The sequence below is a fragment of the Lissotriton vulgaris genome, chromosome 4_1 (assembly GCF_964263255.1).
Source record: "Lissotriton vulgaris chromosome 4_1, aLisVul1.2, whole genome shotgun sequence".
Classification (NCBI taxonomy): domain Eukaryota; kingdom Metazoa; phylum Chordata; class Amphibia; order Caudata; family Salamandridae; genus Lissotriton; species Lissotriton vulgaris.
Genome location: NC_141691.1, coordinates 1,906,653,942 through 1,906,670,128, shown reverse-complemented (window position 1 = coordinate 1,906,670,128; position 16,187 = coordinate 1,906,653,942). Strand labels below are relative to the sequence as shown.

Here is a 16,187-nt window from a genome sequence, read left to right as displayed (position 1 = left end):
TGAAGAAGCTGAAGGGCTGCAAGGAGAAGTCCTGCGTTGTTGTCGAGGAATCCTGTCGATGAGGGGCCTGCGATGGATAAGTCATGCAGTGGCGGTTCTGCAGACGCTGCAGGCTGTGATGTGAGGTCCTACATTGAGGATGCACAGCTCAGAGGCGGTTCCAAAGTAGCTGGGAGGAGATGAGCTGCACTGCAATGGTTCTGATGACAGAACCACAGCTGGGCTGGCACAACATTTTTAGTCCCACTTCAAACGGTCCAGGACTTGGGTGGCACCACTTGTGGGGTAAGAGTCACAGCAGATAAGAGTCCACGTGCTGGGTTCAAGGTAGTTGGTGCCTTTTCTGTCCCCGAGGCACTGGTCAGGAGGCCAGCCAATTAGCCCTTGGAGTAACTCTGGTGGTCCTGGGTCAAGATGTAGGTCCAGTGCTTTCACTCAGGCAGCAGGGCAATAGAGTATCAGTCCTTCTTGCAGAGCAGCACAGCAGCCCTTCTGAGACTTCCACAGGTCCAGAGGTGTACTGAAGAGTTGGGTATGAGGGTCCATTGTTCATACCCAATGCTCACTTCGAATTAGGAGAAGGCTCCAGTAGTTTCTACTCCCAGAGGTGTTTGGAATTTCCTGCCTTCTTGCTCTGGGCCTAGGTTGTATGGGCAGACCCTTTATGATGTTTAAGTGTGGTAGGTAACAGTGCCTCCCCCTCATCAAGTCAGAGATGGCCCATCCTATCAATACCTATTCTCCTTTATCTTATTGTCTTGGAGCAATACCCAAAGACCAACTACCAGGTCCCCCATGTCATGTGACCCAGGATGCAGGTTCCAAATGGTTAGGACAAGAAAATGTCTACTTTTCTAAAACTAACATTTTCAGAATTGTGACTTAAACTTAAACTTTACCATTATAGAGGGTTTTAAATTGCAATTCTTTAGACACCAAACTCGATATTCACATTTGCTCCCAACTGAAAGTTAGCACTTATTAAATGTAATAAGGGAACCCAATGTTATCCTATGGGAAAGGTGGGCCTTCCAGTAATGAAAAATTAATGTAAAGGTTTTTCACTGCCAGGACATAAAAAAGTTAAAAGTGCATGTCCAACCTTTTAAATACACTGTATCCTGCCCTCTGGGCTGTTTAGGGCCCACCCTAAGGGTGACATATATGCAATAAAAAAGAATGTCTATGCCTGGCAAAAGGTTTATTTTGCCAGGTCGAAACAGCAGTTTTAAATTGCCATCACAGAGTGCAGCTGCAGGCCTGAGATAAGTTTAAAAGGCTACTTAAGTGAGTGGCACTCTCAGTGCTGCAAACCTAGTAGTAGCATTGAATTTACAGGACCTTGATATATATAGTACCACTTACAAGTAAATTAAAGATGTAAATTGTGTGGAAGCTAATTTCACCATATTTAATGGAAAGAGTGCACACTCTTTAGCCCTGGTTAGCAGTGGTGAACTGTGCAAAGTCGAAATGCCAACAAGAAAACGCTCGCTCTGGAAACATGAGTGTGAAGGCAAAAATGTTTGGAATGACCCTGCAGAAAGGGCCAGGTCCAACAGGAAGACAAGCAGCATCCTTCTGGCTTGGTGGGAAAGTCTCAGCAACTCTGAGGACTTAGCTATTCCTGTAAGTCTGGTGAGAATATCCCGAATCAAGGCTTATCCTGCAACAGTAGAACAGAGGTCATAGCCTCCCCTCACCTGGCGTGTTGCTGGGCAACATGCTGCCTGTTAGTCCTGGCTTTTGCAGCAGGTTTATCCATAGACTTTTTGCTTTTTGGACTTCTGTTTCTGACCTGTTTTTGTTGGTCTTAGGACTCTTGGCACTTTACCACTGCTATTCAGTGCTAACGTGCATATGCTCTCCCTGTATATTGTTGTTATGGATTGGTGATTTCATGATTGGCATATTTGATTTACTAGTCGGTCCCTATTACAGTGTACCATGGGTGTCCAGGGTCTGTAAATCAAATGCTGATAGTGGGCTTGCAGCATTGATTGTGCCACCCACAAAAGCAGCCTGTAAATGTAACTCAGATCTGCCACTGCATTATCTGTGTGCAGACTAGTACTGCCATGTCGACTTGGCAAGTGCACCCACATGTCAGGCCTTACCCTTCCCTTTTCTTATATGTTAGTCATCCCTAAGGTAGACCCAAGGTACTCCTGTGGGCAGGGTGCAGTGTATGTGAAAGGTAGGACATGCCATGATGTGTGTGACGTATCTTGATAGTGAAGTACTGCCAATTTAGTTTTTCACTGTTGTAAGGCATATGCCTGAACTCAGAATGTTAAAAATTATAGTAAAGATGATCTTTACATTCTGAGTTGGAAAATACCTCTTTTAGAACATAAATATGTTCTTGCTTAGCCATCCAGTGTGCCTCTGCTAGGTTTGTTTATTGCATGTCCGGCTTTGGACTGACAGGGGCTGGGGATGAGCAGTGGCTCCAGAGGGTCTGATGAGTCTTGGGCTGGGCTGAATAGACCTGGGATGCATTTAGAGTAGGGAGAGGAGATTTCCTTTCACCTGAATGGGCCAGGCCTGCCTTCCGCAATGCTGTCTCCGCCTCCTGCCAGGAAGCTGCACCAGAGAGGACAGAACTGGTTTTGACCAAGCACAGGGCTTCTCTGCCACCAGAAAACAAAGGATTTTATAGTATAAATATTGGGGCCCAGGCCCCAGACTTTTAGATCATTTCTGGGAATCAAGAGGAACCTTTGCCAAAGAGAAGAGCCAGAGAAGCTGAGGAGTAATACTGACTTTGTGCTGGTTGCTGTCTAGGGTTGGCCTGCAGTGGGTACTTGCTGCCAAGGAAAGGAGAAAAAGACTTTGCTGTTTGCTGTTTCCCCTCCAAGAGGAAGATCTCCAAGGGCTTGAATTGAGCTTGCCTCCTGTTCTGAAGTCTCAGGGACACAAAGACTTCACTGCAAGCTCCCCTGAACTTCCTTGCTGGGAGTTCTGACCTGCTAAGAGGTGGCTAATGTTGTTTTGGATCTCTGGAGGCTGTTTGCCGCTGGGAGCTGGGAAAAGTAACGCAACTTCGAGAAGCGAGAAGCATCTGCATCGCCGAAGAAGTCATCGCAGCGCCTGCCCGCTGCTTGACAAATCGCCACACGCTGCACCGAGTGCATCGATCTGTGAAGTACGAGATCACTGCACCGATTGTGACGCAAGGCCTGCTGTGGGGCTGCAAGAATCCATGCATCATTCTGGATCATCGCATCGCATTGAGGCACCAAGTTTGTTGCATTGTTGGGGCACACAGTAAGAAATAGACGCATCACCTCTCCACGTAGTAAGAAACCGACGCATCACCTCCTCTTCGGTACGGAACCGATGCATTACCTCCCTTGCACAGCAGTAAGGAACTAACGCATCACCTCCCCCCGGAGCAAGGGACTGACGTATCACCTTCCCTGAGTGTAAGGGACCATTGCATCACCTTCCCTGCGGCCCATTTTGTTTGTTTGCGTGACGCATCCAAGGTACTAGGTGTGGACAATGTAGCATATGCAAATTGCTTTGAACTGAACTATTTCTACCAATCGAAAGTCATATTTTTAATACCGTATTGTGGATTTTTATCGTTTGGTCTGGTTTTGGTTTAGATAAAGATTACTTATTTTTCTAAACTGGTGCGGTGTCCATTTGTAGCGTTTTCACTGTATTACTGTATGTGTTCACAAATGCTTTACACACTGCCTCTGAGATAAGCCTGTCTGCTCGTGCAAAGCTACAAAGGGGGTGAGCAGGGGTTATTTTAGAAGTGTTTCCCCGTTACCTTGACTAGAAGCAAGGGTCCCTATTTGGACAACGGTACCTACCTCTGCCAACTAGAGACCCCCATTTCTAACACTGCCCTAATATTGATCACCATAGTGACTAATGGCTTACATAAATCCAGTGAAAAATTAGAATGTAAGTGTAACTGATTCATAAGTTAATTTCTAAATATCTAGTGGTGTTTCAATCCATTCATTATTATACATACTAGGACCGCAATGCCCTCAAGCCCAGCATTAGAAGCAGTCTACATCAAAATACCGGCAGCATGTTATCCTGATGAAATTGTCTCAATTGATATTCAAGGTTTTTTTTTATTAATTATTTTAAATATTCTGACTATCAATGAATTTTCAGTTTAATCATACATGAGCAAACATTATACTTAACAAAAGTTCCATGGTGAAGATAGTCAGCCCAAGGACGCTTGCCTCTTGGAGAGGAATTAAAACATTTGAAATATTTTAAGTGTTCCTTTAAAGATGCCTGTAAAGCTGCTCTTTAGTCACTTGATCAAGCATTGTACTGGAAATGCACCACTTTACCCTATTATGAAATATTTCAAGTGTTCCTTTAAAAGTGCAAGTAAAACTGCTCTTAGTCCATTTCTTAAACACTGTCCTGGAAATGCACCATTTGACTCTTTTTTTAATACAAAATTCTCAGGGGGAGAACCTCCTCGAATCCCCCTTTAGACAATTATGCATGCTCACTCGCTCGCTGCGCTCATTCGCCGAGGCTTATTTAAGAATGGGTCCCCACCCATTAGAGTGCCCCAATTCAGTCCAAAGGCTGTGGATATCCGTGATGTATGGGAGTTTCTGGGGCCCCACACTACATTCTGCAGGGAGGACCTATCATTTTGCATTACACCACTGTCCTAAATCGTTTATTGTCTACCTTAAAGTACACCTACTATTGAACGCTTACCAGGTTTCTGAAACCAGCCAAATGGAGCAGATAGTTTGTCTGAATCGGTGTCGCATTCTGTAGCATGCCAAGAACCTTCTACTTCCTCGCTGCAGGTCTGAATTCCCAGGCTGCTGAGCATCAAGCAGAGCACTGTATCACCTGTAAAAAGTATTCAAACTTTAATATTCAGTAGTGATATAAGTCACATTGTTTTGTTAGAGCAAACAGTATAAAAACATAAAATATTAGACCAGCGATAAAAAAATGTACTGTTATGTATAATGCAGAAACTATGAAAAAATATAGTATTGTTAGAAAGTTGATAATGAGAAATTAGAGTGCACATTCTTAAGGATTTTCTAATATAGCCGTACCACAGACCTACTTAGAGGATCTCCAACTGTTTAGAAAATTAAATAATATTTGCATAATAATAAAGTATACAAGCATAGAAAAGCTAAGTCTACAGGAATTTGAAACTAGAGGCTAAAAATTAAGTTGCCACCCATGTCTTGATTTGTGAGAAAAGTGCAAATACAGACAATGAAATCTAGCATGAATGATTGGAAGCCTCAATTAAAGCACTGGTAAATGCTGACAAAAAAGAATAGATTGCATTAGGGAGCATAAAAGGATATGCTGAGGTCTGGCATATCGCATCTTCTCTAAGAAATACAACTACATTTTGAATTGCTCAAACTTTCCTTTTAAAATTAAGATTTCGTTTTTGCATTTTTTTGTAAATTAAATAAAAGATTTCATCATTGTGTATTTGTTTGATGAATAATTGATTCTGTATATTTGTGCATTGTTTTGAGGTTTAAATCATAGAAATTGCTTCAGTGGTGGTCCACAGAAGTCAAAACGTTAAGAATCACTGCTCAAATTCATAATTATATTAGGGTCTATCACCACTAAACATGTTGAGATTTGTAGGGCTTCTTCTGTTCACAAAAACATGACCATAATGTTCTAAAATGAAAATCGTGCTTCAAGGAATCATGATTTGCTGATATCTACAAATTAATTTATTCGTATGAAAAAGACACGTGGATAAAATGAGGATTCATGTATGTAAACCCCTGGGCAGGGCACTGTTACGGTCTCAATTTATGTTTCCTCCACACCTCTGTATCGCATCCCAGTTTCTGTAATCTATTGTCAACCATTCACACTATCATTTTACGTATATCACCTCAAATCCAATATGCTCTTTCTACAATGCAAATGGTTTGTATACAACACTTCGCTGTGCTCCATCTCAAACATAAAATAAATAGGAGTCCAAACGTTCCTCAAATTCTTAAGTCATTTTTGTGATGGTAGCAACCCATCAGTCATATATGATCTAAAATGCTAGCTTTCATCATCTACCGAAGAGCCTCTGCATGTAAATATTTTGTAGTTCAATTAAGCGACACTTCACCCATCTTGTTTACAGATAGCACATAAACAATTATGCCCTGTGGCTGCTATGAATAAAGTATGTAGAAATTATCTGATTCCTTGTAGGGTTCAATGCATTACAATTCTTGCTTCTATTGACATCATCTTTGAGGGTCCTCCCTGGCTAGTGTCATGTGGGTTTTAAGGTAAGAGGCTCAGTTCACCACGCCATAAAATATAGTAGCCCAATCCAGACTTCAGCAAATACTTCTTTATGGTTTGGTCTCTAAGCTGCCAAAAGCCATAATCAGGTTTCTAGCAAGCATAGAACTCCTTAACACATTAACGCGGGAGCAACATAAAAAGTATGAAACCACCGTACCTGGGGATCCGGGAAAAGGCAAAAATCCAAATCCTTTGCAACACGCATCGGCATCACAGTGACGCTCACAATCAAAGAATCTGAGGAGAGAAACAAATTAAAGGTGAATATACAGTCCTCAGCATCGATCAGGCCCATGTTCGGACAACAACAGAATCAGTATGGCCACTGGTCTCTTCTATTCACATGCTGAATTTGATCTTTAGTATCTGTTCATAGACAGCCCCCCTAGCCTGAGGACAATAGGGTATTTCCCAAAAGAGCATAAGCTTTATATCCACTAAGACCTAAGAGATGGGCAATATGAAACCCCTGACCTCAGAGACTAGGACTCAAGTGACAATCTAGAAGAAATAACAAAGGGAAAAATAAACAAACTACAGTGAGGTTACTGAAAACTCGACTTCCTGTGCAGATAATTTGAATGCCAGCCCTTTTTGTGAGTACATCCTAATTGTTTGCTGGTATCTGTTCTGGTGAAAACACTACAAGCTAAAGTAATAGAACATTGAATAGTAGTTCAGATATCTGAATCATATTTGACCTCTTGTTTTTTTCAAGGCTCACCTAGGCAGTTCTGGTACACCACATTTAAGCATCCAAGGAGCAGACTTTTGTTCCCTCATGAACAACATAAAGTTAATAAATCCACTTTAGGCGGCGAAGATACAAATCTTTCTTTCTTTTCTCATTTTAGCTATCCCTTTCCAGAAGACCTTTCCTTAATTCCCCTCCACTCATTTGGACTTTCCAAGCTGGTGATTGGAAGCAATACAGAATCTATGTTACCAAAATGTGAACTTTCATAGACCAGATTAACTGTGCACCTGACAATGTCACTGCTAAGGAAGAACCTACATACTGCTGGGCACGGTAACAAAACCACGTCAAGAGGCAGGCTAGGTGCTCTGTAAAGAAAGATGTAATTGTTTGATGAGAAGATCGCACATTTGGGATAACAGTTATTTCCAAGCGTTGCAAGACCCAATGAGGACTTAGTCAACCTCTGAGCCTTTGACTTTAAATCATACTGGTTTCTGGAACTTTGTCGCCATTCACACAGCGGAGGTTCCTGGGTGCTGGCGTCACCTACATGCAGCATGAAATCTCCTGTACTCCACATCCTGCTGCACATGCATCTCCATGAACAGGGATGTCAACCGTCAGCACCACATTAATATCCATAGGGTTATTGTTGCTCCATAACAATAACCCAACGGATTGGTGACTATCCTGCTTTGCCATTCAAGATCTGGATCTTATCAGAGTGCCGTAGAACTAGCTACATCTGAGGAGTAGGCATAGGAGATACCCAGAGACTTTGGAAATGTCTCCACTGGATCCACCCATGTTTTCACTGGGGAGCGGGTCAATTGCTATGCTTCCTCACATATCTATGGTTCTTGGATCATAGACCACAACTCCTCCCTCCTACCATGGATGATAAAGACTACGGAATGGCACATTTGACACTACATCTTTGGATTGCTGACAACCACGGCTAGGCTGCACTAACTTCAGGTGAACGAATTGTAAGTGTGGGAAGGGTTAACTGGTGGCCCAGCATGTTGTGGTACCCTACTACACCCTGTTCCTATAGACAATTACAAGGGGATATTGAGCCCAGACCATCCCAATCAGCCTACAAAGTAAGTTTTCGTGTGTGCTTTGAAACTCCGTTGATGAGGGAAGTTGAGGTGACATCCTACATCCATCCTGAGGCATGTGACCCAGACAGGTAATGTGTTGTGTAGATTACTTGCTCTGTATAGGCTATACTGAAGGTAATTGTGAATGTAGTGATGGCCGTGGTGACAATGCATTTCAGTGTGACACAATGCCACAGTGTGGAAAGGTATGCAAGAGCAAGGATGAGTTAGGCAAGAAGTATGACAGTGAATTTTCAGCAACAGTAGATAGTCCAGAGAAGGCTAAATGAAATCTCCGGAGCTACCTTCTACAGCATTGTGAATGAGTTATCCACGGAGGAAGGATGTGGGATGAGTGGTGAAAATGGCATGCCTTCAATTGGAGTTTGAGGAATATGATTGGGTCAGTGGATAAGACACAATTAACACTAATACGCACAAAAAAGCATGCTGTTGAATTTAAGGTTCTTGAATGAATGGTGGTCAGAGTGGGCAGGATTTGTATGCCTCATATGTGTAAAAATTAACGGTGGTGGGTGGAAGAAGTTAGAAGCTGACTTTGGAGGTCATGTGAACTGCAATGGCAAAAGTGAGAGAATTGCTATTGTCATGGTGGTTATCACAACACATGGAGGTTGAATTTGTTTAGAGATCACCCCAAGGAGGATAGGGGAAGTGATTAAAAAGAATCTTAACACATACATTGAAGCTGACAATGTGACTGACAATTATGTGTGTTTGTTTTCTAGAAAAATTTTGTTTTTGTGTATTACTCACCATGTCACTTTATACAAACTTTTGGTAAGTGGACAGAGAGAATGAATCATGTGTTCATTCAAATGGTATGTCCGAGTGGTAGTAGGATCACAGATGCAGTGCACAAGGCTAATTGTGCACATTGGAGGACCAATACTGTCCTTGACATGATAACCTTCAATTTGGCGAGCGGAGGAAAATCAGGCGAAATTGAGGCCATAGTAGAATCAGTAGAAAATGTAGAGGTAGATACGTCTAGGAAGAGCAAAGGAAAAAGATTAAGGATTAAAATGCAAAAACGTTAGTCACTTAGCCTTAGAACCCCAAGATTTAGTTATGATCAAGTAAGCGAGGTTCAGGGGTGAGATGAGCCTGATTATGTGAAGGAGATATGAAGCAACTGTGTCACTTGTACAAGGGTAAAATTGGAAGGTAAGCAAGTGTCTTTGTATGAAATGAAAGAGAAGAAGCAACAAGTAAGACAATCGGTTGAAAAAAAAAGAAGAATGAAATCGCAGGTCTGGTACATATTTTTGATGGTGTTGAAGGTCACAGGAGAAGAAGACTGATGACAACTATTCTAGAATACCACTGCTGGTAACTATTCATGGATAAACCTTATGTTCAAGTCTTGTCTTGTGTATTTTTGTTTCTGTATAATGTGTGTATGTTTGTGTGCACATGATGATTTGGCTAGAGTTGTTGGCCCTGTGACATATGTAAAATCAAGCCCAACAAACGGAAGAAACGGGTTCACCGTAAGCCTACTCTCGGAGCACTCCATTGGCTCTGGTAGGAGGCTATGCTCAGATTCAAAGTTCTATGCACAATGCACAAACTGTTCAAGAACAAGGTCCAGTATATTTTCAGGGGCTGTACTTGAAGTTCCAACCAAGAGCTTCCACAGAGCCAACTCTAGGACTATTTGATACACAGAGTTCAAAAGTCTGAAACTCAAGAACAGCTCTCTGAGTTCATGACCCAAACAACATATCTGCTCCTGCCCACCGCCCCCACCACCCATAAGAGCATGGTCAAATGTGATACTTTTCAAGACATTGTTGACTGTTCAGTGAGTCATATAGGGCTCAGATCGAAAGATTTCCAGACACAGCAAGGCCTCAAGCTGGATGAGAGGGCCTTTGGTGTGCGGGTCTAATCAAATGTTCACGACAATACCTGCATCAACCCCGTACCATACTCGGTGAAAATGTCTACGTAGTTCACAAGCACAAACAACCTTAGGCTGACTGCCTGATTCCAGATCATTATGGATACTGCCTTCTGTCCTGAACTTCTCACCTACAAGCCATTGATTTCAGGTGTGTCAATCTAATTAGTTCAATGGAAGCAAAACAGGAATACAACACCCAGAATGCATCAGATTACTGCAGAAGGCTGGAAACAGGGTTCGTGATGACCTGGACGGAGAGCACACAAACCAAATTTGTACCACCTCTTGAGTATTGATAGGGCCTTAATATCGAGCATAATCTAGTAGTGTGCCTTAACTCTGATGTTCCCTGTTTATTGATCTAGGGTAGCTAGTAAATGACTCGAATGCTTGTTGACAGCAATAATCACAACTTAACTTGTCCATATAAATATGCATTTGTTCTGAAGTTGTGAGGTTTGGATATTAAATACATTTGTGTTGAATATCCTTTTATGTTGAATGCGAAAACGACCAGACACATTTTACTCCAACTACAGAACTCGTAGGTGAGTCCCTCCAGCCTCTTGTCTCCTAGGATGCCTGGCCCTATACAGTGACCAATGGGCAGCTTTTTTGGTGCAATGGAAAGCACCCTAATACACCAATATCTTTAACCTTACCCGTTTATGTTACATTTACTATTAGGGGAAGTTTTGGTATTCAAGTGAATTGCAAATGCGAGGGCCTTCACTAGACGATGAATTGTGCACGACCATCGGTGCAAAATAGACACACTACAGCTAAAAGGGAAGGAAATGGTGCAGATAAAACCAGACACGCAGACAGACTTTCAGACCAAAAGACGATGTGAAACAAATACTGCTACAAACGTAGCTTTTTTTTGTTTTTTACATTACCCGTTCGAAACAGATTTTCCAGTCATAGTAATTTTGTTTATTGCAGAAATTCCTGTTAACTTCCTGAAGGGCAACCGACTGTAAAAGTTCTTAGCGGTTTCTTCCAAGACCACTAGAGGCAAAACAAGAGACAACATTTTACCAGTTAAGGTTGGCTCAACATTTAAAAACACTTTCACAGCAGTGCAATAGCCTAGCTGCTAGATCCCTTCTTCCTAATGAGATCATTTATGAAGAAAGATAATATCGAAATATCATATTGATATTGTGAGTGAAATAGTCCGAATAAAAATTCGATCTCAATAAAAAAGTATTATAAAGGAGGGCTCGAGTCTAGGTAAACATATGCAGTGCACACGACAATAAAGTGAAGAAAAAAAACGTGGGGAGGCAATTTCTAAATATTTTACAACGAGGAATTCTCACCAGCAAGACATGAACAATTTTAATGGATTGCAAAAACAAATTAAACATATTCACGCAAAAGGGAGAACATATGGTGGAGTAGCTACCACATTTATTGTACCATTCGTTCCTTCATTCATTCATTCATTCATTCATTAAATGGCCTAAAATACCATGCTGATCTGGAAACAAACACTATTGGATGAAAGGGACCAAGGTAGTTTCCACAGGTGCAGGCACCATTGTGCTGACAGACATCTATCAGAGACCACGACAGAGGGGAAAGAGGTTCCACTGAATCCTTATGAATATTAAACCATTATGAAATTTCCGCATGATACTAGGGAAAGCATGATAGACGTCGCCCTTAGAAACAGGCAGTGCTTAATTGGAGGCAGTGGTTTCTAGTGCTCGGCATCCATACTTAGGGCCCAATTGACAGAATGAATTTAAGACTCAATCCTAAATTTACTACTATATTGGTATTCACAGAATGCACTTACTACTTTTGGCATTCACAGAATGAATTTACGACTCAATCCTAAACTTACTACTATTTTGGTATTCACAGAAGTTAGGATTTTGTCTTAAGTTTGTCTTAAGACAAACTTAAGACAGACTCCAGACAGACTTAAGACAGACTTAAGTCAGGATTTTGTCTTAAGTCTGTTTTAAGTCTGTCTTAAGTTTGTCTTCAAACTTAAGACAAAATCCTAACTTCTGTGAAAACGAAAAGTAGTAAATTCATTCTGTGAATGCCAAAAGTAGTAAGTGCATTCTGTGAATACCAAAATAGTAGTAAGTTTAGGATTGAGATTTAAATTCATTCTGTGTATGGATAATTCAGAGATGACCACAACAACAGTTAATTATTAATTCACTATACGTTAAAAATGACTGTTATCTGCCGCCCAAGCCATTCTTTTAGCTTTGGAGGCCTGAAATAGCCCAAATTGTCACACTTGTAGTAGTTGTGTTGTTACTGTCATTGGCATCATGGCAGGGGCAATGTGTGGTTCAAGCTGCAGTGGCCTCCTGATGAGAGCCCTGGCACTTATTGTTTTACAAATTAGGCATCGGAAACAGGCCTGAATAACACTCATTCAGTCACCTTAAAATTATTTTCTCTCTCCCCACAACAAGACCCTCGCTAAATCATCTAATGAATCCACTGTTTTAAACTATTAATGGAATATTTGTGAGATTAACAAAATGTACTTAATTTAAGTATTTTTTTGTGAGATTACCAAAATGTACTTAATTTAAGCATTTTACTATCAGGAGGCAGCACAACGCAAACATTTTCCTGACAAATTCTAAAGTGGTACTGCACATTCCTAATTAAAATTACTAAGCACTATAGAACCTCACATCATCTATTCCATGTCCAATGTCATTGAACAACTCATGGAATCTCTCAAAATGAGCCAAATCCTCTCCTCAAACAACAAAACCGAAAAAAGCCCAAAATGAACTTTGTAAAGTGCAAATTATGGGTTTTGTTTGCTCATAACACAGCAATGTGTGCTTAAAAAACCTCAGAGGTTTCCCTTAAAAATAGTTACTGTGAAGGGTTGGTTACAAAATAAAAATTCCCTCAAAAGGGCTACCTACAATTAGCTACATAAACCCAAATGTGCACCCCTGCCATGCAAACCAAAACTCGTGGACAAAATTCACTGCTCATGGCATCACAACATTTATATCAATAAATAACAGAACTCAACACAAAGTACAACATTTATCAAAATAAAAGCCATGGTGTTTTCAGATGTATCCATAGTGAGGTAATTCATAATGTCAATGCTAAGGTAACAGTGATGTCATCGATGTCATTTGTGATGTCATCTCTCACATGTGTCAGATAATGAGTGGTACTTTTGATCGGAGAGACTTCCCACCCGTGAAGTCCTCTGTGTGCTCTATGGCTGAGATACCCGCCACCCCCTCTCAACACAATCCCCAAAGGAGGGAAACCGGAAACAGTTCTTGACGTTTTTGGAAGAGGGAGGGAGTGACCCTCCCCGGCCGTATTTATTAAAACAAAAAATTAAAACATTAAACAGTTTCATATTAATGTACAATTTCATTACCACATTGCGATGTTTGGCTAACCTTAACAGATTCTCTAATACAGAGGTTCTCCTAGCCGAACTAACAACCTACAAAACATTTTCTTGAAATATTGAAATTGTACATCCTAACGTTTAAGGGCCAACGGCAAGGTCGTAACCGGTGTCAAGATCCCTAACCAGAAATACCCCCCCCCACTTGGGAGGGGCGACAGCACTGAGGCGTACCTCAAGTGCAACTACCAATTTCCCTTGACTTGACGGGGGCCCCAATAAACTCGACGCCACTTAAAGGTCGTTCGAGGACTCGTGTGAGTATCTAGAAGGTAGCGTAGACCTCCCCCCAAACCCCACACAACTTACCACATCTGCCGTCGCAGACGTCACTGGCCCCGGGAAATTCCCCAGGAGGGGGCTGTAACCCCTCCTACACAGGAAGGGGCCTTGACCGCCTTTCCTTTTTCTTTCGGCGACCCATCCTTAGAAGGGACCGCCTCCCCGTTGAGGGGCCAAAGGCCACCTCTCCCGAGCGCTCCCATCCGTGTTGGGTGACGCCCACTCATAGGGATCTTCCAATTACTGCTCACCGATCATGACCTTACCGCCCGACCAAAATAAATACGACAATGCTAACTAAACCAACAATACATTGGCCACTATGACCAAAATAAGCATGCTTATAAATGGACACTAAAAACCGAATTTCTTTAATCACAAAACATACCTAAAAATCGACCAACTTTATTACACACTCAATATCAACACGATAATACCACAACCTGTAAACGAAATAGAATTATCGATCCATTTTATTACAAACAACTGGCTGTCTTCAGGGGCTGGTGGGTGGGTCAAAATTGGCTCTTCGTTCCGTCTCGAGCTCACGTGCAGCGAGGAGGTGCAGCTTCAGAGCACAGGAACAAGAGGATGCCTTCTGGTCTTGCGTCCCTTTTTATCCGTCTTCAGGGCGGGCGTAAACCCGCCCCTGCCTGCCCCGAGGGCGTGGCCAGCCGCGTCAGTGTCTAGGCCAGCCCACTCTAGGGCGGGAAAGAGCGCGCCCCGGCTACGCCGCTTCAGGCATACCAGCCGAGACGCGCCTCCCGCCCAAAATGGCTTCCCGGGGGGATCGAGGTACTCTGCCATACGTTCGGGGGGACCGAGTGGTCGCCCCTTTCCATATGGCTGAGATACCCGCCACCCCCTCTCAACACAATCCCCAAAGGAGGGAAACCGGAAACAGTTCTTGACGTTTTTGGAAGAGGGAGGGAGTGACCCTCCCCGGCCGTATTTATTAAAACAAAAAATTAAAACATTAAACAGTTTCATATTAATGTACAATTTCATTACCACATTGCGATGTTTGGCTAACCTTAACAGATTCTCTAATACAGAGGTTCTCCTAGCCGAACTAACAACCTACAAAACATTTTCTTGAAATATTGAAATTGTACATCCTAACGTTTAAGGGCCAACGGCAAGGTCGTAACCGGTGTCAAGATCCCTAACCAGAAATACCCCCCCCCACTTGGGAGGGGCGACAGCACTGAGGCGTACCTCAAGTGCAACTACCAATTTCCCTTGACTTGACGGGGGCCCCAATAAACTCGACGCCACTTAAAGGTCGTTCGAGGACTCGTGTGAGTATCTAGAAGGTAGCGTAGACCTCCCCCCAAACCCCACACAACTTACCACATCTGCCGTCGCAGACGTCACTGGCCCCGGGAAATTCCCCAGGAGGGGGCTGTAACCCCTCCTACACAGGAAGGGGCCTTGACCGCCTTTCCTTTTTCTTTCGGCGACCCATCCTTAGAAGGGACCGCCTCCCCGTTGAGGGGCCAAAGGCCACCTCTCCCGAGCGCTCCCATCCGTGTTGGGTGACGCCCACTCATAGGGATCTTCCAATTACTGCTCACCGATCATGACCTTACCGCCACAGGCCGGATAGTTGACCAGCTATCCGGACCCCCCAAAAAGCTCCTACCTAAAGGTCATGCTTTAACGTTTTTTAACCATGCTAAGAAGTCTCCTATGAGTAACTCATTCCCTACCCGAGACAAATGCACACCATCCCCCGAATACATACTGTCATCATTAATACAGCCATGCGGAATAGAATGCAATGTCCCGGAACGGAACAACCTACTCACTTTGTTATTAAGCTTTCTAACAGACTGATTCAAAGCAGGAATAGAAATAGCCCCCCGCCACACCTTTCGTGGGATCATATGGGACCACGCAATTGTGCACCCCGGAACTCTCTTCGCCAACCAACTTACAGTGGAAAGCATTGCCTCCAGGAGAAGTCGTCTACCGGTGGTGACCAAATCATTGCCCCCTAAATGTACTATGACTATAGACGGCGGTGACCTCGTCCGCCCTAACAAATCCTCAAAAAATGCTTGAAACTGGTCAATACAGAGACCGCCTCTTCCGTAGAAGGACACCCTGTACCCGTATTCCCCAGCTACGTGAATCATGTCACCTGCTTTGAATACGTCCGCGGCACGCCTCACGTATGAGTGGCCCACGACCCACACCTCCTTTTTCACAGCCGGTGATGTCTGACCGCTGGCCCGGTGTTGGGTCGACTGCATAGTCCGCCCCGCCTCGTAGGCTTGCGCAACTGAAAACCAAACAAAAACAAGAGGCGTGAGTACATCATTACAGCTTTACAACATGTGCAACTGCACATACCTCTTATAACAATTGGAGGACCAACGCCCCACTCGTTTCACTTGTTCAACATTAAGACCCCTGGCTGTA

At 43.0% G+C, this 16,187-nt stretch overlaps 1 protein-coding gene across 1 annotated transcript in view; it reads right to left on the bottom strand.

Annotated features, from left to right (window-relative positions):
- The window catches only part of TG (thyroglobulin), a 711,260-nt gene that overhangs the window by 393,422 nt on the left and 301,651 nt on the right, over window positions 1–16,187 (bottom strand). Inside the window, exons 32-34 of the mRNA XM_086966244.1 lie at window positions 10,948–11,059; window positions 6,470–6,549; window positions 4,720–4,860 (exon numbers count right to left, since the gene is read on the bottom strand). Coding sequence (XP_086822370.1) covers window positions 4,720–4,860; window positions 6,470–6,549; window positions 10,948–11,059 — 333 coding nt within the window. The remainder of the gene's footprint in view (window positions 1–4,719; window positions 4,861–6,469; window positions 6,550–10,947; window positions 11,060–16,187) is intronic.